The 22,872-nt window shown below is 44.9% G+C and overlaps 1 protein-coding gene across 1 annotated transcript; it reads left to right on the top strand.

Annotated features, from left to right (window-relative positions):
- Positions 1 to 1,835: 1,835 nt before the first annotated feature.
- On the top strand, positions 1,836 to 13,394 carry C4bpb (complement component 4 binding protein beta). The gene is made up of 6 exons (XM_075987400.1): positions 1,836 to 2,301; positions 2,813 to 2,983; positions 4,402 to 4,578; positions 5,128 to 5,221; positions 12,526 to 12,652; positions 13,190 to 13,394. The coding sequence occupies exons 1-6, from the start codon at positions 2,250 to 2,252 to the stop codon at positions 13,343 to 13,345; spliced, it is 777 nt and encodes a 258-aa protein (XP_075843515.1). The 5' UTR covers positions 1,836 to 2,249; the 3' UTR covers positions 13,346 to 13,394.
- Positions 13,395 to 22,872: the final 9,478 nt, after the last annotated feature.

The following is a 22,872-nucleotide window of genomic DNA, read 5'->3' as shown; positions in this document are numbered from 1 at the left end:
ATGTCTCCAGCTATTACAGTGTCTGCAGTTGGTGACTGTCAGGATCCTCTAGCAGTTCAAAGTCAGCAGGCTGTGAGAGCCATGGCTAGACATTTATTCACTGATTTACAAATATTTAATGACTGCCTATTGATTGCCAGCTGATGACTCAGTCCATTTTTGGGAAGCCACAGACAAGCAGGTTAAATGTACCTCTTTAAGTTGGGGCTGGTATTATTAGTAGCCTTGGAGGCCTTTGAGGATGGGCTCTTCCCTCCTAGTTGACTTTTGAGCCCTTCTCTTGTTTCCTTGGTAACAATAGAAAGGCAAGCACCACAGGATTTAAGTCACTGTATGAAAAGTCATTCTTGAGGTCTATTAAGGTAAAGCTACTTCTTCCTGACCGAAGTAACAGGGTCTAGGTTTTACCTTTGCCCCTGGGTGGAGCGCTTGCATTCTAAGGCTCTCCAAACATTATATACAATAGTCTTCTTTTAAGAGTTAGCCAGCTGAACCTGTCAGTCACCGGGCCAGGAGTCCACCCCACTCCCGCATTAGGGAATCTGATTTGCTTGATGCCCTGTGAAGGAGAGGGAAGAATAGTTAATGGAACCAGGCAGCACCCAGGAAGAGGCGGGTGTAGACAGGGAATAAGGTAAAACCCTTGTAGAAGCCCCTCCTTCAGGCAGACTGCTTCCCTTAAAACACTGCAGAGGCACTGCAGAGGGCCGGGCGGTGGTGGCGCACGCCTTTAATCCCAGCACTCGGGAGGCAGAGGCAGGCGGATCTCTGTGAGTTCGAGGCCAGCCTGGTCTACAAGAGCTAGTTCCAGGACAGGAACCAAAAGCTACAGAGAAACCCTGTCTCGAAAAATCAAAAAAAAAAAAAAAAAAAAAAAAAAAAAAAAAAAAAAAAAACACTGCAGAGGCCCTCTGCTTTCAGAAACAGACACCTTTCCCTTCCTCTCTTCCAACCTGCCCAGAGTGAAGCATGTTTTCCCAGGCACTCAGGGATTCCTCATTCTTACTCTGAAAGTGCCCCGCCCCCAGTCCCCAGCAGTTGCTCTCCAACCTCCCCAACCTCCTTAGCACAGAACAGCTTTACTTCTTCCTCTCAGCCGCCTCCTGCCTCTCTGGAGTTACTTGTTCTGCTGCTCTTTCCTTCACACTTAAAACTGTTCGCAAGTTTCCTTCTGAGTCTGTTTTTAAATGTTTTTATCAGTCAGACTAAGAAGTCAAAAAGGAATTCTGTTTCCCAAAAGCACTTAAACTTCCAGTCTTCAGTACTGAGACAGGCCTGAGGTAGCTGGAACGTGGAAGCTGATCTGGTATGGATGGATGGACGAGGCATTCAAAACAAGGCTGCCTTGGCTCAGTGAAGGCTTGGCTCAGAGCAGGGCCACACTGCTGCCTCCAAGGAAGACCGCTACCAGAGCTGTTCAGAACGAGCTCTAGCTAGAACGTGGATGCCAGCTCAGGATAGGTGGTTGTGCGGAGCCATTTCTGATTCAAGCAGAAGACTGTCATTGCTTCTAACAACACTTCACTTATTCCAGAACACTGTAGCATTGAAACAATGGCCCGTGGAGAAACGCCTACCACCTGAGAAAAGTCACTCCTTCAGTTGCCTCTGGGTAGACTTTGTCTCTCTAGGCCTTTCCACTGTGACTGTGCTGCGGTGTCTGACAAACTCAGCTTCCCCCGTCTTGTGTCTTTGGTGCACTCATTCACAGCTTGCGTTATCTCACCTGCCCGTCAGCACTATCCCTGGCACAGAAGAGAATTTAGAAAAGCGGGGAGGAGGCGACACTCAACTTGGTCTTCACTGGGAAAGTGCCACTGATCCTTGCCCCGTCTTCTGTCCCCAAAGCTGGAGAGAGCTGTAGGCAGTGGACTAAACGCTGACAAATATTGACAGAAGTCAAGGTTGTCCAGGGCCATTCAGCCCATGCCTGCTGGGAAAGGCTAAACCTGCAGTTCAAAGGAACTGCTCAACGGGTTTGCGTTTCTAGAAACTGGGACATTTCTTCAAAGTTTGAATTTGGCAGTTCTGTAATCTTCTTTCGTGGTTTCAAAGCCACTGGACACACCATCTTCTCTCTGCTGCTCTTCCCTGGTACAGGAAAATCTTTTTTATTTCACGTTTGTTCCAGGAGGAAGCTGTAACTCCTTCTCTAGAAGGAAGCTGTTCTGATCGTTAAGTGGTCAGAAGGATGCTTTGGATCGAAATTGTGATTTAATTTCACCCTGGGTCAAGTAACTGCTCACCAAATGCTTTGTTGGGTTGTATGCTGTCTTGTGTGGCTGATTTCTGCCTTAGATGGTAAGTGTGATTTTCTTACAAGATATTTCATGTCAACGTGTGGTTTAAGAGGCATTCTGTGTAGGGTTTTAATGAAATTTACATTTATAGTGTTTATTAAAAATTCTCAATTAAGGTATATGCTCTATACTCATCGGGGACCTAGTTTATATTAATGGTGATCTTGCACCCTGGGATGGGTGGTCATTGGTGACTTGCTCTTTTTATTCTGGAACCCCCAAAAGTAACAATTTCAATATCCTGAGATGTCAACTATTAAAAACTCTAGGACTGAACTTGGGAAGGGATTGCTTATTCAGGATTGGATATATTGTGGCTGGATTTGACTACAGTGCCGATGATCTGTTTGGAAACGTAACTTTAGAAATTCTTGGAGAATGGGGGATGGGGATACACATTCCATGGAAGAGAGAGGATTAGTCTAGCACAGACTTGGAGGGAGGAATACAGTGAGATGTCCTTGCAGTCAGTGATATGCCAAATGATTCCATTCCTTTGTTCCTTTCCACAGAGAGCTGTTCCGAACTTCCTCCAGTGGATAATAGTGTATTTGTTGGAAAGGAAGTGGAAGGACAGATTCTGGGGGATTTCCTATGTATCAAAGGCTACCACTTGGTGGGAAAGCAGTCTTTGGTCCTCAATATCTCAGAGGAATTGGATGTCTCCCCCCCTGAGTGCCGCTGTGAGTTTGGTTTTTCTGTTCATATCACCATCTCCTTATCCTGTTATATCCTGCTTCCTGTAGGCCATGCTAAAATTGTACAAAAAAATCAATCAATCAATCATTCAAACAAACAAAAAAACCCCTCAATTTCTAACATGCTACTGTGCATTTCTCCCAGGTGATCTCTGAGACAGGATCTTGTTACGGTAGACCATCATGTTGGCCTGGAATTTGATTTGTAGCCCCCAGGGACCTGGAACTTCCAACCCCAGCCAGTGCTGGGATTTCAGGCATATCTCCAATGCCTGTCCATCATCTTACTTTTAAACTAAAGAAAACTATATCCTTAGTTTATGTATCTGATAAGTGGGAGTCAGGTGGCTTTCTCCAGGTGACAAAACTCACTGTGTGGTCTTCCGCAATGACAGAGCACAGTTTTTCCAGATTGCTCCTGTTGTAGCTATTTTCTAATAAGCTGTGTTAATTTTATGTAAACCTAACATTTTAAACTCTTTCATATGGAAAAATTTGCATCCCTCTCCATTGACTCCTTATTTTCAACAAGAAAGAAATAATTAAAACAGTAAGAAAAGAGAAAGTAAGACATGAATAAGTATATATATTTGGCTAGATGAAAGAAAAGGAAAGATCTACTTGAAACATGGACTTAAGAAGTTTGAACAGTGTTCAATAACAGCAGTACAATGAACATGTTACTGGGCACAGCCTGTCATATGCTTCACTATGTGCAATTCAGGTGTCACTCATTCTGCGTGACATTGAAAAATGCCTGCCCGTCCCAGGTACGGAACTAATGACAGACTCAAGTTAAGCCTACTACCAAAGTCCAGCTTGGTGAATCAGTGAGTTTACTGAGGTCATTTCCAGAAGAATGGTGAGGGCTTTCTTACAGGAGCAGAGATGACTCCAAGACAGCTGCATCGCCAAAAGCCCACCAGCTGTTATGACGGCTCACAAAAGCTGGGAACCTGTGTCTCTCTCTACAGCTTGCAGCTGAACAGGTTGAAAAATTTCTCTCAGGCCACTCAACTGGCGTGAGCAGCTCCCAGCAGTCCTTATTGCTGATATAACCTTAGGGAGAAAAGAACCTTGTGAATTTGGTCAGGTTCAGGATCTTCCAGAGGCTTCTTAGCTGTTTTCTTGCTAAGTTCTTTCCCTTGAGAAGTTCCAGAGTCTTGATGAGCCTTCTTTTGAAGGCTGTAGGTCTTAAGGAGCTTTAGAGGAAATTTCTGCACAGTGGTCTACTCCTTTTTCCACAGTTATAGTACCTTGGCCTTTATGGTTAGACAATACCTATCCTTTTAGATACACGGGCACCATTCTGTTCTGAGTTACTGTTATCTTTCTGAAGCTTGGGGACATGTGACTTTTACCTCTTCCTAGTCTCTCAGAGCACTGACTGTTCTCTTCTTCAGTGGGCCACTGTCCCGAGCCTGTACTGGGAAATGGCACGGCCAATTATTCTGGGCCTGTGAGTGCAAGAGACAAAATCACGTTTAAGTGCATTGATGGTTACATCCTCAAGGGAAGCAACTGGAGCCAGTGCCAAGAGGACCACACTTGGGCACCTCCCCTACCCATATGCCGAAGTAGTAAGTACTGATTAGTGTTGTCACTCTGGGTGACTGTTGCCTTGTGCTGCCATGTTAGTATATACATCGAGTAAAAACTTCACCTGCCATGTGAATTACTTCTCCTTCCACTGTGACCCAAATTTTCCTCTTTCCTTTCTTCCTCTTCCTTCCCCTCCTCTCCCAACTTCTGATCCTCCCGCTTTCACTTCAGGAGGGCTGGGATTGTAGGTGTGCCACCATTCTTGTTATCTGTTGCTGGTGCCTGGACCCAGGCTTCATGCATGCTAGGCAGGCACTCTGCCAGCTGAGCCATGCCTTCTGCCCTAATTTGCTGTCTCTTGCACTCCACTCCCGGTCCCCTGTAGCTGAGGGGGTAAGCTGGGGAAAGAGGCTTTTCCACAATGATTATGATTTCATGAGAACAGAATGAATGGAGGACATGCTCCTGGGTCCCACTTGTACCAGCATGAAGATGGTGGACTCCAGAGCTCACACAGTGTAGGAAGCACTGCCCTGTGAATTGCACCCGGCTCTCACAAATCTCACGCCAGGCCGTCTTCCCCTTAGGAGACTGTGACCCTCCTGGGATTCCAAGCCATGGCTATTTTGAAGGAGGCTCTTTTACTTCGGGATCTGTTGTTACCTATCACTGTCGAGACAGGTAAGCACAGAGCACCTTCATGTCCTTGTGCGAGCACTTCCCTTCCTATTGCTGGGACGAAGCACCACGGCCAAGGCCATGTGTAGACAGAAGGGTTGGTTTGGGTCTGTGGTTCCTGGGGGTAAGAGTCCATTGCTGTCACCACAGGGAGCGTGACAGCAGGTGCATGGTGGCTGGAGCAGCAAGCAGACAGCTCACGTCTTCAACTGCAGGCACTTAGCAGAGAGCGTGAACTCAAAATGGCATGAGTCTTTAAACCCTCAAACCACCCCTCTAATGACATAATTCCTCTGACAAGGGCACACCTCCTAAGCCTTCCCAAACAGCGCTACCAAGTGAGGATGGAGTATTCAAGTGCGGGAGACTATGGGGGACATCTGATCCAAACCACCACATGAGGAAAAGTGTTCATTTTTCCCGGTTATTCAACCAGTGGTCAGGCTGGGACTAACGAGAGAAAGGAAAAGGGTCCTGCAGGGAGACAGAGTTACCATTTGTTTATATGGCATGTCCCTTTGTGAGTAATTCCTACTATGGCCCATACTCGCTAGACCATCTTCCTAGCATGACAGACATAGCCATGGTTGGGGCCTTCTAGGGCTACGTAAGGTAATCTGTGAATGGCGTTACTTCAGTTTGGTTTGAGAAGAGTGAACTTCTGTCAGGTGTCCGTGCTGGCCAAATAAATCTGCCCCTTTAATTTGTAGTCTCAGTGCTAGGAGCTTGTGTTGGGTGATTGAGGCTCTATTGCTGCTGGATTTTCATCTTTGTTTTGGCCTTTGGTTGAGCATTCTCAATACTTTAGGGAGATAAGTGGGAGTCTACCTTGAATGGCTGATTCAGTTACTTAGTGTTTGATGGGTCCTGCTCCTGATGAGTCCTGATCCTATTGGGTTGAAGGGTAGATGGAAGACCTACACTGGGCCTTGGCTCCTTGCCTACTGTTTCACTTCATGACCTATAAAATGGTCTTGGCAATTTTAATTACCTAGTCGGTCCCATATGGAGAGTTCAGTCCAGTGGTTTACTACTTTTGGTTGACTCTTTCCTGACAAGCTTGCAGAAGTCTAGAAACAGTGTTAGCAATGTCAACTTAAACTGGGATTCCCCTGAGCTGGGTAGAGGGCCGATGTAGTGTATTTTCCGTCTGAGCTTGTGCTGTGGATATCACTGAAAACATCCCATGTATTTTTTTGTTAAGTAGGTACAACGTCTGTCCTGAGGGTCTCCATTGTGTTGTGACGGCCTGCATGACTGGCCCGTGTGCCCCATTCAGCCATGTAACCTCGTAGGGACTTTTTCAGTGTGACTGGCCTCACCATTTCCAGGTCATTGTAAGGATAGCTGAGCAGCAACTTGCTATCACATTTTTGATTTGCGTTTTTTGCTGCCCCTCATATCTCTCCGTGGCTCTTGTCCCCACAGTGGGTGTCTGTTAATGGAGCACTGCTGACCCTGCCAGCCAGGGGGCCAAAATGGAAGGCTCTGAACATGGCCCAACTCCCTGTGCTATGACTAGGACTCCTTGGACCTCACATTGCTAGGATCCATGCTGTGTGGCGGAATTTGGCCTCCTAAGTGCTATAAACTTGACCTTCATCAGCACAGAAGCTTTCTGCCTTTCAGTAGTAGGTTGCTGCCCTCTGTTAAGGTGATTTCACTTTGCCCATCCACCAATTTATCATTGCTCTCTTTCCTTCACTGATGAGTGTGGTCCAACATTTCACTGGGCATAGTCACGCCTTCTTTGCTGTGGAATAATTCTTTGTACATTGTAAAAATGCGTTGCTGTCATTGTTAATAAAAAGCTGATTGGCCGTAACTAGTCAGGATTTTCAGTGCAGAGAGAATACTGGGAAGAAGAAGGGCAGGCTGAGGGTCTTGAGCCAGACCAGAAGAATCAACATGGGAAGTTTGTAGATTAGGTAAATGTGCCTTGGGGCAGTACATAGGTTAATTTCTGCTAAGAAATTAATTTCTATTAAGAAATAGATTAATTGGATATATGAGCCAGGGGGTCATGATGGGGGAACCCACAGAGACAGCTGACCTGAGCTTGTGGGAGCTCATGGACTCTGGACCAACAGTTAGGGAGCCTGCATGGGACCGACCTAGGCCCTCTGCACATGTATGACAGTTATGTAGCTTGGTCTCTTTGTAAGGCTCCTAACAATAAGATCAGGATTTGTCCGTAGCACTTACCTGGCTTTTGGGAACCTGTTCCCTATGCTGGATTACCTTACCCAGCCTTGACGCGAAGGGAGGAACTCAGTCCTGCTTCAACTTGCTGTGCCAAGCTTTGCTCAAGCCTGTGGGAGGCCTGCCCCTTTCTGAATGGAGGTGGAGGAGGAATAGAAGGGGAGGGGCATAGATGGAAAGTGGAGGGTCTTGGAGGAGAGGAGGGAGGGGAAACTGTGGTCAGTATGTAAAATAAATGTAAAAACATTTTTTTTTAAAGAGCTGGTTGGAGACAAGCTTAAACTATTGACTGAATATTTATAATTAATATTAAGTCTCTGTGTGGTTATTTGGGAGCGGCTGGTGGTACAGAGCTGATCAGGGTCCCAGAGATAAACTCCACCTACACTTTTTCTGTTGGTAATCAATGGGGGTACCTACACTGTTGGAGTTCTCTACTGAGGGAGAATGTGCTATCTACATATCTAAGATAGTCTCACTTAACCCAAGTAGTTATCAGCGCTGTGCCCAACTGTGGCTGGGTGCACCACTAATGTATCTAGCCTCCAGTGTCTTGACAACAGCTTCTGGGCCAATGGGTTTTGTAGCTATTAAGACTTCATAAGTAGTACACCATTGTTTTCCCAACAGACACATGCATGGTCAGGACATTATTGGGAGTGAACTATCTTCACACCCTGTACTTGTTCCACCTTGTTTTGCTTCCTGAAATGCCGTGGAATAAGCTTCTGTACAGCCTCATACCTCTTGCTTGGCATTTGAACTGTAGCGTGGCCTTAGGTGGGAGGGACCAGCTATGGGAGGGAAGCCCTCTAGTTGTCAAGTAGCCTTACAAATTTCTGATTTGCTTAACCGAGACGAGAAGGAGGTTTGTGCCTCTGTGCCTTGTCTGTTACATCTGTGGCAATACTTCCTTTTTATCGTAATAGACGACACTCAAATATTTCATAAACAATCCAGGTCCTTGGACCCTGTTTGGATTAATGTCTCCTCAGTGTAATGCAATATTTGAACAGTTGATGGTTTGGTCCATTCCGCTAGGTCAGATATTGCTATCCCATGTCATATTGTGAAACTGTGTCAATAACCCTGGAGAAACGTGGTGAAAGTCCACCGATGGCTTTCCTAGATGAAGACAAAACATTCTCGCCTTTCACTACTATATGAGAGCTGAAGAAATCACTGGACAAATACAGTACATAGAACACAATGGTGATGGCCCAGTTGTGTTTCCAAGACTTAAACAGTAGAGCAGTGTTAAGTATGGGCAAATACTGAAAGACACTTAAGGAAATGTTCAACATCCTTAGTCATCAGAGAAATGCAAATCAAAACAACTCTGAGATTCCATCTTACACCTGTAAGAATGGCCAAGATCAAAAACACTGATGATAAATTATGATGGAGAGGTTGTGGGGAAAAGGGAACACTTCTGCATTGCTGGTGGGAATGCAAGCTGGTACAACCCCTTTGGATATCAGTGTGGCAATTTCTCAGAAAATTAGGAAACAACCTTCCTCAAGACCCAGTAATACCACTTTTGGGTATATATCCAAAGGATGCTCAATCGTGCCACAAGGACATGTGTTCAACTATGTTCATAACAACTTTGTTTGTCATAGCCAGAACCTGGAAACAACCTAAATGTCCCTTGACCGAACAATGGATAAGGAAAATATGGTACATTTACACAATGGAGTACTACACAGCAGAAAAAAATGACATCTTGAATTTTGCAGGAAAATGGATTGAGTAAGGTAATCCAGACACAGAAAGACAAATATCACATGTACTCACTTATAGGTGGTTTTTAAACATAAAGCAAAGAAAACCAGCCTACAAATCACAATCCCAGAGAACTTAGACAACAGTGCAGACACTAAGAGAGACTTACATAGATCTAATCTACATGGGAAGTAGAAAGTAGAAAAAGACAAGATCTCCTGAGTAAATTGGAAGCATGGGGAGCTTGGGGGAGGACTAAAGAGGGAGGGAAGAGGCAGGGAGGGGAGAAGAGAAAAATGTGGAGCTCAATAAAAATCAATAAAAATATTTAAAAAGTATGACCAAATACATCTTAATGTTCCCAGTAACCAGTTGTCTTAAACTATGTCCCATCAGGCTTTTGGATGGGACATGGCAACAAACTAAAAGGCTTACATACAAGGAGAGTGATGTTGACTCTCCCCAATTCATGGATTGTTTATACGATCTCTTGGTGCTCCCCCATACCTTTAGAAAATACTGGTATATGGTTTTGGACTCAGCGAGGTCACTGGTATGGTTTCTTGAGATTGGCTTTATGGCCAAGACATGTTTGTTGCCATGCACCTTTTCCCATGGTAGTTTGCAAACACTTTCCCCATAATATGTCCACTCTCACAAAATATCCAGGGATTATAGTATAGACCTGGGGCATATGACCCAGTCTCAAAGTGAGTGCAGGTGCTATTTGTCCTCCGGAGCTCTTAGTTCATGTTAAATGGCTCTTAAATATCTGGGTTTCTAGAAATGTGCATTTTTGACACCGGTAGCTATCTGAATAGTGACTTTTTCTGTGCTACAGGGAACTAGTATGCAGCCAACTCTATATGAGGAGTCTGTTTCAGGGATGCGGAACCTTGGAAGAAGTCTCTATTCTCTGTTTTCTCCAGAACCAGAGCCTCACTATACTGCCTGGCTCAGGGGAAACCCTGTCTCTCATGGCATTTCCAACTGGAGGATGGGCCTAGATTTTCCCTTTTATTTCCTCGAATACACGTGGGTGCCTGTTCTGGAGTTCTAAAGGTACACACTGTCTTAGGAGTTTGGAATCTTTTCTTGAGGGAGTTCATTTCCAAAGTTTTATCGTCCAAATTTGGCCACTTGTCTTTTTTTTTAAAAGTGCATTACTGCCTGACAATTTCGTACATGTAAATCACGCATTTTCATCATTTTCTTGCCCCCTTCACCTCCTCTCACTCATCTGTCTCCCATTCCCACCAAATTCCTTCTTTCCAGCAAGTTTCCCTCACACTCCTGTGTTGTGCTGGGGGTCTCCCTCTGAGTTTAATTAGGCTGTTTGCATCTGGGAGACTTCCCGGGCCACCCTCTTTCCCCGAGTGGCCCTCTAGTCTCTCGCCACTTTCACATTTCCTTATTCGGAGTACAGCTCACCCCTTTGTCTCTGTCTCCACCGAATCTGTCTGAGCTCCCTTTGGTATTGTTAGCATAGCACAGCAACTGCATGGATATCGGAGCCCATACCTGACTGGAGGTACCCAGTGCAAGACGCCATTTCTCATCTCTGCTTTCCAAGTCATTCTAAGCACCAGATAGAGTCAGAACACGCATTGCATGTTTCATACCAAGTCTCTTCACACATGACGGCAGTTCCTCTGAGATGTCTCTATTTCCTTTGGACTTGGACCAAGTGTGTCTAATGGCCGTCGTTAACCACACTGTCGGGAGTCCCGCAGTTACACTGCATGGCTGACGGTTGCTGTTGCTCAGCCCCACAGTCTCAGCAGGAGGCCCACACTCTGTTTGTGCTTGAGCTTGGCTCTCAGTTCCACTAGAGGAGTGGAGGGTGTTTTAGGAGGATGCGGGCAGCTGAGGCAGGCGGATTGAATCCTTATCTTCAGGGCATCTCCGCAGTCGGTCTTCTGAGTCTCGGTAGTCTGCTGCAGAATCACACTGTGAACTTGCGTCTGCCAGCTCCAGCTTCTTTGCTGTTGACTTGTGCCGATCTGGCATCTCTTCCTAACTTTGGTTCTTCCTATAATCTTTCCACTCATCAGCCGTGTTATTTCTTTGTTGATGGCTTCTTTGAGCCAGCATGATTGTTACACATTGGCTGCTGTGGGCACCCAGGTTTCCTTTTGGTTTCCCACAACTGAGTTGTCTGTTGCCTTCAACTTGGCTAGCAATCTTTCTTGGACTTTTGAGGTCTCCATGTACTCACAGGGTGCTTCCCGTAAATCACATAATGGGGACACACTAAATCACATAGGTGGTGCAGGACAGCCTAGGATTTCTCTGGTAGAACCCATGTCTGCATCCAGAATTTCCCGACTCTGTTCCCTCTTGGAATTTTGCTGACAAAACCGATTTTATGAAAACCCTCCTCAGAGACTTTAGGGGTGACAACTATTTCAAGATACCAAAGAAAGAAATCAGAGGACTCAATGGGAGTTTGGACATCTTTGATTATCAAGCAATCCTTGATAGCACTGGGCCAGAAACAAGGATCTACACCAAGCTAACAAGCATAGCAGCACCTGTATCCAGAGGGAAGAGAGGGAAGTTGGATTCCAGTACTCAACACTGCAGTGACGAACTTCTCATGGGTGTGATCCGCTTGTCTAGCAGGCCTTGCCTTCCTGCTCTGTCTCCTGTCTCCAAAGGAGAGAAATGGCCAGTATCTACCTCCCCCATATCAACAGGTATGCCTACAGTCTGAGAACGCCTGTAGGAATGGAGTTGCTGACTGTTTCAGATACAGATAATGGACTATTTCCCACAGAGTCCAAGAGCAGAAACCGTAAAGAAACCAGAAATGTAATGATTTAGATTTTGGACTCTTAAAGCATTGTAACAAGGGCTGGCTCTCCTTCAGGTGGTCTGGACTCCCTCCTTGATGGGTTTCCTGTCCTTTCTTTCTCTTGACTTAATCCAGGTCATGTAACTTCATCAGCCTTTGAATCCCACTTTTAGTTTTGGATTCCCTTCTGTTTCCTGATCACACACCACCGTTCTCATTTATCTATTCATCTGCGCTTGCATTTTAGACCTTAATACAGATGCCTGTTTAGGTTATGATCCATCGACCACTTCTTCCCTTGTCTGCCCCCCCCCAAAAAAAAACCCACCGGTCCTGAAATTCACACTTTCCTCCGTGTTATTCTGGGTTGACTCATCCCTTGGGTTTGCCCATCATTTCAGGAGAACTGTTTTATTTCCTGGCTGTTTTGTTAGGATGGCGATAACTGAAGCATACGCTAAGGCTCAGGGGCAGGAAAGTGGATTTAATCACAGTTTGAAACACTGAAAACAGCGACACAAATCCTGTCTCCATCACTCACCTCAGAAGCTGCAGAGGCTAAGTGTTGTTCTGGCATCTCCAGGTACCACTTAGTGGGCGCACAGAAGCTGCAATGCATTGATGGGGAGTGGGACAGTTCGTATCCTACCTGTGAGCCCATTCAGGAAGCCCCCAGACCGGCTGAGCAGATTGCACTCGAGAAAGCAATTGTAAGTAGGGGCTGTTTTCCATTTTGTTCTTAGCTGCGGTCTCGGGCCTGGCATTGCTCTTAGCATATGCTTAGTGAATATCTGTTCAATGCTGGGTAATGCTTTCGAATGGCTTAACCTTGGCCTGATTGCGGAAGGGGCCTCATGGAATACCAACTCATGTTTCTAGATAACATTCCCGTTCATCGCTATTATCAAAGCATCTCAAAAATCCTTCCTATGCGGTTTATCGCAAAGAAGGTATAGAATTGTACTCAGTGCCTGAGATCTGTAAATGCTGGCTGCTGTGAGAAGCTGCTCCAAGTCTAGATTCGAATACATTCTGAACACATTTATTTTCCTTCGGACTAACTTTGGCCTGTATTTATTCTTGGAGAAATATTAATGACTATATTTAAACCAGAAAATGTAAAGGACTGATCATGTCGAGGACTCAGACCCTCGTGAAGTTCCCTGGGTTTGCAGCTTCTTGGTTTCAGAGTAGAGAGCTGAATCTCAGGTCCCCATTTGTAACTTTAAAAGTTTTCCTTTCCCTAGCTTGCCTTTCAGGAGAGCGAGGACCTTTGCAGTGCCACAGAGAACTTTGTGAGAAGACTAAAGGAAAGCGGACTAACAATGGAGGAACTGAAGTATTTCCTGGAGATGAAGAAAATTAAGTTGAAGGCAGATTTTTTGCTGAAATATCATAGCTAAGCAAAATGGTAACCGAAATGCACCTGTGAATAAACTACTTCTGGAGGTGCTTGCAGGTTGTTCCTTACCGAGCTGAAATGGCAAGGTCACGTGACCGTACAGTTGATGTAGTGTGTGTACTCTGGGGTCAGGCATGGGAATTTGACTAAGAATGTAGAAGGGCCAGCACAGGGGTTATCTGCTCCAGACCAGAGTTGGCAGCTTGCTAGTGCAGAATGCAGAGCGTAATTCTTTGGCTGTGTGGAGAATAAGAAATCATGTACCTGATCTGAGTGTACCTCACATAAAACATGAATTATAAGTCAAAAAATTCTGAGACAAGAACTAACCTTTCATTCTGGAAAAATATACTTACAACAATTACATCTTTAAATTCACCTATTGAGTCCTATACAGCCCCCCTCACTAGAGATGATTGCCAGTGCTATTGATTGTTCAGACAACTTGATAGTAAGTCCCTATTGCTGAAGACACCACATACTTATGACATACCACATGGAGAAAAATATCTGGTATTTAACTGCAAGCTTCATCCCTTTTGGGTATTATTCACAGTGCTGGAAGAGGTGCTATACATGCTCCCAGAGGAGACAAGTAGTCATTAATATATCCTTCAGCTATGAACCTGCAAGCTATAATAACCATCTACATACAAGATTTGCCCCTTGGTATAATCGTGGCACAAACGTTATGGGAATAACCAACCACTTTTTGATTGACTTTAAGACTTATTTCATGAGACGGAATCTATCCTTGACACCGTGTAAGTGGCCAAGACCCTGAGACTAGATAGGTCATGGGTCCAATGGGAAAATGTACAACAAATATTCTGCAAAAGGACCATAGCAATAAAATGACTCCTAATGACACACTGCTGTACCTGTAGATCAGGGCGTCACTCAGTCCTCAGCAGAGAAGCTTCTTAAAGGAGGTGATAATTTGCACAGACAACCGGACAATATACAGAGTAGGGACATATTTGGCTCTCAATCGGGTATCTTTATCACACCACTACCCTTAAAACTCAGGCGTTATGCAGAAGAGAGTTGAAAGCTTTAAAAACCAGGGGTAGTAGATGACTTTAAGGATACAGCCTTTTCAGACACAATGGGAAAGATGCACCTATGAACTCAGAGAGGCTGTGACAGAATGCCGAGACCTACACAAACACAAGCAGGACAAAATCCAGCATGGAGGAAAGGAAGTAGGCACAAGTCCCACCCTCCGCTAATAAGCTGGTCTCAGGTAATAGCAGCTGGGAGAGGGGAAATCACTTGTTTTCAATGGAGTTACATTGTATAGCAACCACATTCCAGGGCAGGCCCTGTGTTCAGGAATAGTTAGCACAAATCAGAGTCCATGGTTTTAGTAATTTCTTTTCTTTTTGGTTTTTAAAGACAGGATTTCTCTGGTGTTGTGCTCACTGTCCTGGAACTCTATAGATCAGATCCGCCTGCTTCTGCCTCATGAATGCTAAGATTAAAAGCGTGAGCCACCATTGTCAGGTACCTTTTATTTTTTTAAGAGAAAGAAAGAACATGAAGTCTCGTGAGTGGGAGGAGTTAGGAGGAGTGGAGGATAGAAAAACATTATAAAAATAGACTATGTGAAATTCTCAAGGAGTAATTAACATTAAAATGCTTCCAACAAAATAAATAAAACGACCCGTTGAGACAGAAACAGAATTAGGCCCCAAACTCTTCCTACACCTGGGTTATGAAGCCAGGTTTCTAAGCCTTATGTGACAACACTGTTACTGCCTTTTGGATAACTCCCAGCCCCACATTACCGTGGGTCTGAGATGGTCGTGTACCATGAGTGTATTTTCTTCTCCTTATTTAAAGAGTAGGAGATACAGGAGCCCTAAGGCTTCCCTAAGGCGCTTTAATGTTTTAAAATGAATTTTTGATTCACTTTTTTTTTTCCAGAAAGGGTTGCTGAGATGCAGGAAAGATGGACTGTGTTCAGGCAACAGCATGTGACTCGGGTTGGCTTAAACATGAGCAATGGTGAAGGATAGGGAGGTTAGTTAAATCCAGCTAACAGGGGGTTTTAGAATGTATATTAGAGAATTTGCTCTTCTTTTTTAGGCAGAATACACATAGTTTCCAAGCAGTGAGATGAGAACAACACGGAGGATGATTTCTGACAGTGGCAAGGAAAACCCTCCATAGCGTGGGTGCAGGTGGAACATAATTGGGAAGGAGAAACGATAAAGGGTTACCGCAGTGCTTCAAGTATGTGCCCCAAAGCTCGTGTCCAGGACGACTCCAATGGGGCTTCTACTGCTGTGATGAAACGCCATGACCAAAAGCAAATTGGGAAGGAAAGGGTTAATTTGGTTTACACTTCCATTCAGTGTATCACTGAAGGAAGTCAGGGCAGGAACTCAAGCAGGTCTGGAACCTGGAGGGAGGAGCTGATGCAGAGGCTGTGGAGGGGTACTGCTTACTTGATGTGGGGTTCCCTTCTGTATGCTGTGAATATGTTTTATTACCATTGGTTAATAAAGAATCTGTTTGGGCCTATGGCAGCACAGAATGGAGCAAGGTGGGAATTCCAAGCAGATAGAGGAGAAAAGAAAACAGAGTCAGAGAGACTTTATGTAGCTGCCAAAGCATACAGATGCCGGATGGAACTTTACTGGTAAACCACGAGCCTTGTGGTAAAATACAAGATAACAGAAATGGGTTAATTCAAGATGTTAGATTTAGTTAATAAGAACCTCGAGCTAATAGGCCAAGCAGTGTTTTAGATAATATAGTTTCTGTGTGATTACTTTGGGTCTGGGTGGCCAGGAACAAACAAGTGGCCTCCGCTTACACTTACTGGCTTGCTTCTCATGGCTTGCAGAACCCAGGACCACCAGCCCAGGATGGAGCTCCCCACAATGGACTGGGACTTCCACTGATCACTAATTAGGAAATGCCCTACAGGTTTGCCTAGAGCCCCTTCATAGGGAAGCATTTTCTTAATTGAGGTTCCTTCCTCTCAAGTGATTTTAGCTTAGCAGTTCTCCACCTGTGAGTCGCAGCCCCTTTGGGAGTCCGACAGCCTCTCACAGAGCTTGCACTTCAGATGCTCTGCATATCAGATATTTACATTATGATGGATACCAGTGTTGTAAAACTGAATGAGGGAGGAGGGGTGTGTGTGTGTGTGTGTGTGTGTGTGTGTGTGTGTGTATGTGTATGTGTATGTGTGTGTGCATGACAAAATACACCATGCAGAGAGAGCTTGAGTGTGGAGCTTATATGAGAAGAGGGTGTTGGGAGGATAGTGGGGGAGAGAGGGAAGGGAGAGATACAGAAAGAGGGGGACACCAGGAGCTGCTTGCTTGGGCAAAAGAGAGATAAGGAGTAGGCGGAGCTTGTCTCTTAAAGGGACCTTTGCACTATATACAGTTGAACTGCTTGCTGTAAGCCCATGGGTGACTGTGCCCAAGGAGTAGGGCCAAAGTGTTGGATACTAATACTCTTCTTCTTCTTCTTCTTCTTCTTCTTCTTCTTCTTCTTCTTCTTCTTCTTCTTCTTCTTCTTCTTCTTCTTCTTCTTCTTCTTCTTCTCCTTCTCCTTCTCCTTCTCCTTCTTCTTCTTCTTCCTCCTTCTTCTTTTATTAAAAAGGTGAGGAGTTCGGCATGGCAGATTATGGGGATGAGGGTGTGGAGTTCTCACAACTGCTTCCTGCTGATTTGGGGCATGGGGGGACCTGAGACAGCTGGGGTGCTGCCATGTCATGGGGTAGCTGGTTGCTTTCACGGCTGTCCAGGCTCTATGGAACTGTCTGGTGTCTCTTGGACCTGACGGGGTACTGGCAGAGGAGAGGACAAGGTTAAGTTTAGGGGAAAAAATTCTTTAGGTCCTGGTGATTGAGGGAGGGGTGTCAGAACTAGGGAGGGGTGGGAGGCTTAGGCTCTTAGGGCCTGGTAATTGAGGGAGGGGTACATCTGACCTGTTCCAGGTGAATCCTCCAAGTTGGCTCCCTGGATTCTTTGAGCTTGTGGAAACCTAAGTTTTAGACCCTTTAGCATTACCATTTCTAATCTGTACTGAAATTTGTTTTGTAGAAATGGCAGCATACTCATGTCGGAAATGATGGTGACAAATGTCTTTTGCACAGTGAAAAGTATCTTTTAGGTCTATAGTTAGAAAACAACCAAAGAGAATTTAAAATCTTGATATTGCAGTATAGTAGTAGCAGTATTTCGTCAGAGCTAGATTAGTGGCTTACCAGAATTCTATTGGTTAATGTTAAGACTGTGGGCCCTAATATAGCAGTAGTATAATGAAAAGGAGATCTGAAACAGGTTTTATTTTTTTAAATGTCTCAAATCACTTGCCTTTGTCATTACTTAAACTTTTTATCCTCAGACCTTTATATCTTGCATGTACACACCTTAGTAACCTGCGTTTGCACACCTTAAGTCACTTTCTTGGACCCTAAGACATTCTTAGATCCTTGCAGGTTCAAGAGACACTGGACAGTTCCACACCACAAACTCTGGACAGGGGTAAAACTACCAGCTACCCCAGGATGCAACCAGCACCCAGCTTTCTCGGGCCTCTCCCCTCCAAGGTGAAGCCCACAAATAAGCAGGAAGCAGTCTTGAGAATCTGCCATCCCAATTCCCTCAACCTGCCATGCCTAACCCCTGCATTTTTATCATAGGAAAAAGATGGAAATGTTATTATTTTGCTGACTTTCCCTGTCACCTGTGTACCCTGTCCCTTTAAGAGACAAGTTCCACCCACTCCCTACCTCCCTTCCACTTCCAGCTGGGGCAAGCAGATCCCCCACTTTCTCCCTTTCTCTTTCCCCTCCATTACCCACTAAATAAACTCTCTAACCAAACTCTCTCTTTGCATGATTTATCTGTCTGTCTCTCACCTGCCAGGGTCTCGCACCTGCCTAGGGGACCCTCTGCTGCCCCACCGAAGCCTTGGGTGGCCCAATGCTGCCCCTCCTGGAACGGGTCTTCCTCCTCCCATGCGTTTATAAACAATAACACAGAGTTTTATAGATGCACAGTTGGATTTAAGTTGCATACACAGATACACATAGGTACACATACAGAGTTAAAGCTAGCTCACATTCACACATTAAAAATGAAAAGTGAGCAAGAGGAAGCTGGCTTCACCATCTCTGACTCGCACTGTGTGACAAGTAGACAGACATGTGCAGGTCTTTGGAGCAAAGAAAAAAGTGGAGAATCAAAGCTACCAGTGAAAAGCAGATCTGTTAAAGGGAGAGAGAGAGCTGTTACAGGCAGATAGAATCCCTGTGTAGGGGTAGACTGTGGTGCTTCCTGGGTTGGGGAGAAACCACATGAGTCTGTGGCTCCTCCCAGTCTCAACCTGGTGAAGTGGTGACTGGGCACATGGTCACTCATAGCAAAGATGGCAGATAGGTCTTCTGACCTTCCCTCTTTGCCCTTAGTTAAGATGGCAGTGGTCACATAGTCGCCCATAGTGAAGATGAAGGTTAGGTCCTCTGGTCTGCCTTCTTTGCCCTTAGTCAAGATGGCAACAGTCACTGGTCACCCATAGCAAAGATGGTGGTGAGCCCATCTACCCTGCCCTGTGCCTGCCCATGTGTTACAAGGCAGTTAGAATCCATGTGTCTCTTAGAGCAGTTGAGCAACAGATGCACAGGATGCATGAAACATACATTTAAAACAGAATCTTTTTTTTTTTTGGTTTTTCGAAACAGGGTTTCTCTGTGGTTTTGGAGCCTATCCTGGAACTAGCTCTTGTAGACCAGGCTGGCCTCGAACTCACAGAGATCCGCCTGCCTCTGCCTCCCGAGTGCTGGGATTAAAGGCGTGACACATCTGCGTGGTCACACACATTCTTTCATACATGAAGTAGACAGGAAAATTTCCCAGCGTAAACTGCCAGTCCACAGTCGGACAGGAAGAGGGACCCACCCTCCAGGCTGGATGGTGCAGCAGTGACAGAGACAGGATGGGGATGGAGAGAGAGAGAGAGAGAGAGAGAGAGAGAGATTTTGAACAGAAGAGTGAAAAAGAATGTTTCCAGGCAAAGGGAGGATCCTGCCCCAGACAGACTTAGACACGGTGGGAGGAATGTCTAAGGGAAGGAGGTGCAGTTTCCATGAGTGAGGTAGGAAAGAAAAGTTCAAAAGAATGAACTCCAGCTTCCCAGAGGTCAAGCTGGCCTTGGGTTGTCACCTACAAGGTTCAGGGGCTGTGGGAAAGGGTGGGCACAAGCCATACCCCTACATGGTCACATAGGGTCAGGGCCCAAAGGGTTTTAAGCCCAAGAGATGTGTGGTTGCCCAGTACAGTTCGCTTTTTAAGTAAACCACAGCTGAGATGAATCCATGCGGAGAGAACTTGAGTGTGTTTAAGAAGAGGATTTGGGAGGGTAGGGAGAAGGGAAGGGAGATGAGAGAGAGAGAGAGAGAGAGAGAGAGAGAGAGAGAGAGAGAGAGAGAGAGACAGAAAGACAGAGAGAGAGAGAGACAAAGACAGAGAGAGACAGAAAGACAGAGAGAGAGACAAAGACAGTGAGAGACAGAAAGAGAGAGAGAGACAAAGACAGAGAGAGAGAGAGACAAAGACAGAGAAGAGAGAGAGAGAGAGAGAGAGAAGAAGAAGAAGAAGAAGAAGAAGAAGAAGAAGAAGAAGAAGAAGAAGAAGAAGAAGAAGAAGAAGAAGAAGATGAAGAAGAAGAGAGACCTGAGCACTGCTTGCTTGGGCAAAAAGAGGGAGATCGGGCATGGGCAGAGCTTGGAGTCTGTCCAAGACCAGGCTGGCCTCGAACTCACACTGCCTGCCTCTGTCTCCCGAGTGCTGGGATTATAAAGGTGTGCACCACCACCACCAGACCAGAGCTTGTCTCTTAAAGGGGCCTTTGCACTATGTACAGAGGAACTGCTTGCCATAAGCCATGAGATGACTGTGCCAGGCCAAGGTGTGCCTGGATACTAATAACCAGTAGCAAGAGAACAGTTATGAAACAGCAACAAAAATAATTTTAAGGTCGGGGTCACCACAACATGAGAATTGTATTCAAGGGCCCCAGCTTTAGGAAAATTGAAAATACTGCTTTGGCTTGTGTCTGACATGAAACTATCCAGCACAGGAGGTGATTAGGGTTTATGGATTAGTGTCCTCAGAATGGATTGGTACCGAATATGTGAGTTATCACAGGAGAGCCTATAAAAGAATTGAGTTCAGTTCCATCCTTCTTTGCCCCGTGCCTGTCCTTTTGTCCTTTGCCTCCTACCATGAGACAAGTGCAGGCTCTTCAGTTCTTGACTTACAGACTCCACAGATGTAAGAAGTAAATCTTTGTTCTTTATACGGTACCCAGTCTGGGACATTCTGTGATAGGAACACAAAACAGACCGAGACATCCACACAGAAGATGCTGATGGTGTGAACTATTTCCATGGCAGCAGAAATTAAAATGGAACAGAGGCAATGAGGGTGTTGTGAAACTTATATCAAAACAGTCATGACCTGGTTTTGTTAGGGATGAAGTAAAAAACCAGCCCTGAATGCTGTGTGTGAGGTACTGAATATATCTCCCAGACAACAGTAATGTGAACAGAACTTATGACAGTTATCAAAGACAATGATCTACTACGGAATGGGCCTCCTACTGGGAATATTTAAAGGATGAGAAGTTCATTAAAGTGAAGAGAGTTTTGTTTCTTTAATAAAAAAAAAATAGATAGGCATGGCAGAGGCCAGCCTGGTCTATGTAGTGAATTCCAGACCAGCCAGAGCCACACAAACTCTTTCTAAACAATAAAATAATAAAAAAAAGAAGGTAATGAAATGTATCTATGTTTATGGATGAGAGGAAGGAAAAGGAGTTGTCAAAAATTAAGGGAAATTAGACGCATCAGGAAAGTTTAGGGTTGGTTGTGGGAGCTGTCTTAGTTTCTTCTGCTGCAGTGATGTGATACCCTTACACAAGCCAACTTTTTGGTTTTTGTTTTTTATTTTTGAGCTCACAGTTGCAGTCCACCATGACAGGGAACTAAAGCATCCTGAGCTTGAAGGAGCTGATCGGATCATGTTCTCAATCAGAAGAGGACAATGCATGTGGGTGCTGTCATTGCTCTGCGCACATCTTATTCCACCCAGGACCCCCTGACTAGGGAATGGTGTCACCTGCGGTGCCCACGGCTTTCCTTGATTAGCATTATCAAGATGATCACCCCCGAGACATGCCCCAAAGCCCATCTCGAGTTGACTCTAAATTCTGCCAAGTGGACAGCTCAATCACAGGAGTCAAAGAGGAAGGATGGTTCAGAAAGGAAATGTTTGGCAATTCTAAAGACTTCAGAGAAATGCTAGGAAATCAGTTGAAGGCGTTTGAACTTGCAGGTAAAGGCTGCATTCTTTAGAAGTGCAGCATCATATTCAAGAATGGAAAGGAGTTTGTAGTTTTGGCGAGATTGTAGGAACACTTCAGAGCAAGAGACCGTGAACATGAAGAGAAGAAGAGCCTTTTAAATCAGGATTGATAAAAGAGAAAAGAAATGACATGGATAAAACTAATAAAGAATGATGTGGAAAGTGAGACAAGATAGACCCCTTGGAAAGAAAACTCTGCCCATCATGGCACAGAGAGAGCAGAGAAAAGAACTTGAATGCATTGGAAAATGATACTTTGAAGACTGAATTTAAAGATGTCATTTCCTCCAATTCAACTTAACTTTGTAGAATTGTCCTTTATTCAGACTCTTATCAAATTAAATCAGTCTCTTACCTTTGTGAAGTGGGGTGCTTTCTTTACTTCTAATATCCTTTCTGCTTACCATTCAAGGTCCACCCTAAATCTCACATCCCTATCAAACTTCCCTGATGAGCTCAGTTTGTGGCACCATTAGTGTTTATAGTGTTCATTACAGGAAGTAAATTATGATGCCGCAAAGAGATTTTGTTTTGTTTTGTTTTTGCTATGCTGATCAAACCCAAGGGCCTTGTACATGTTAGACAAAAGCTCCATCACTGAACAACATCCTCAGCCCTTGATTTCCTAGATGGGATCTTCTGTGTAGCCCTAACTGATCTTGAGTTTATAATCCTCCTGTCTCAGCCTCCTAAATGCTACAATTACTAGCTTACTACATCTGGTAAGAACTATTTTTTTTTACATTTATTTACTTATATGGGGAGCATTCATGGCATACGTGTGGTAGTCAGAGGACTATTTGTAAGAGTTGACTCATCCTGTGATGATGCTCAGATCATTATTAGACTTGGCAACGTGCCCATGTACCCACGAAGCCTTCTCACTGCTCTGGAACTGCTTTTCAATAGCAGTCCTTTGGGCACCCAAATCTGAAACTTTGGGATTAGCAGATTAAACGGGCCATGTCAGGGCTCGACTTTATTTGTACATTTAAGCGGTATCTAACACTACTAGCCCCTCCACTGCATCCTTCTGAGTGGTAATCGGTGTCAGACCAGCTTCTGGAGGCCACTTGATGCCTGCCGGTGGGTTGCTAACAGTTGTTGAGCTCGGAGTATGTTCCAGGTATGTTCT

This window comes from Microtus pennsylvanicus, chromosome 10 (assembly GCF_037038515.1).
Source record: "Microtus pennsylvanicus isolate mMicPen1 chromosome 10, mMicPen1.hap1, whole genome shotgun sequence".
Lineage (NCBI taxonomy): Eukaryota > Metazoa > Chordata > Mammalia > Rodentia > Cricetidae > Microtus > Microtus pennsylvanicus.
The sequence above is the reverse complement of the archived record's forward strand: the minus strand, read 5'-3'. Positions and strand labels throughout refer to the sequence as shown.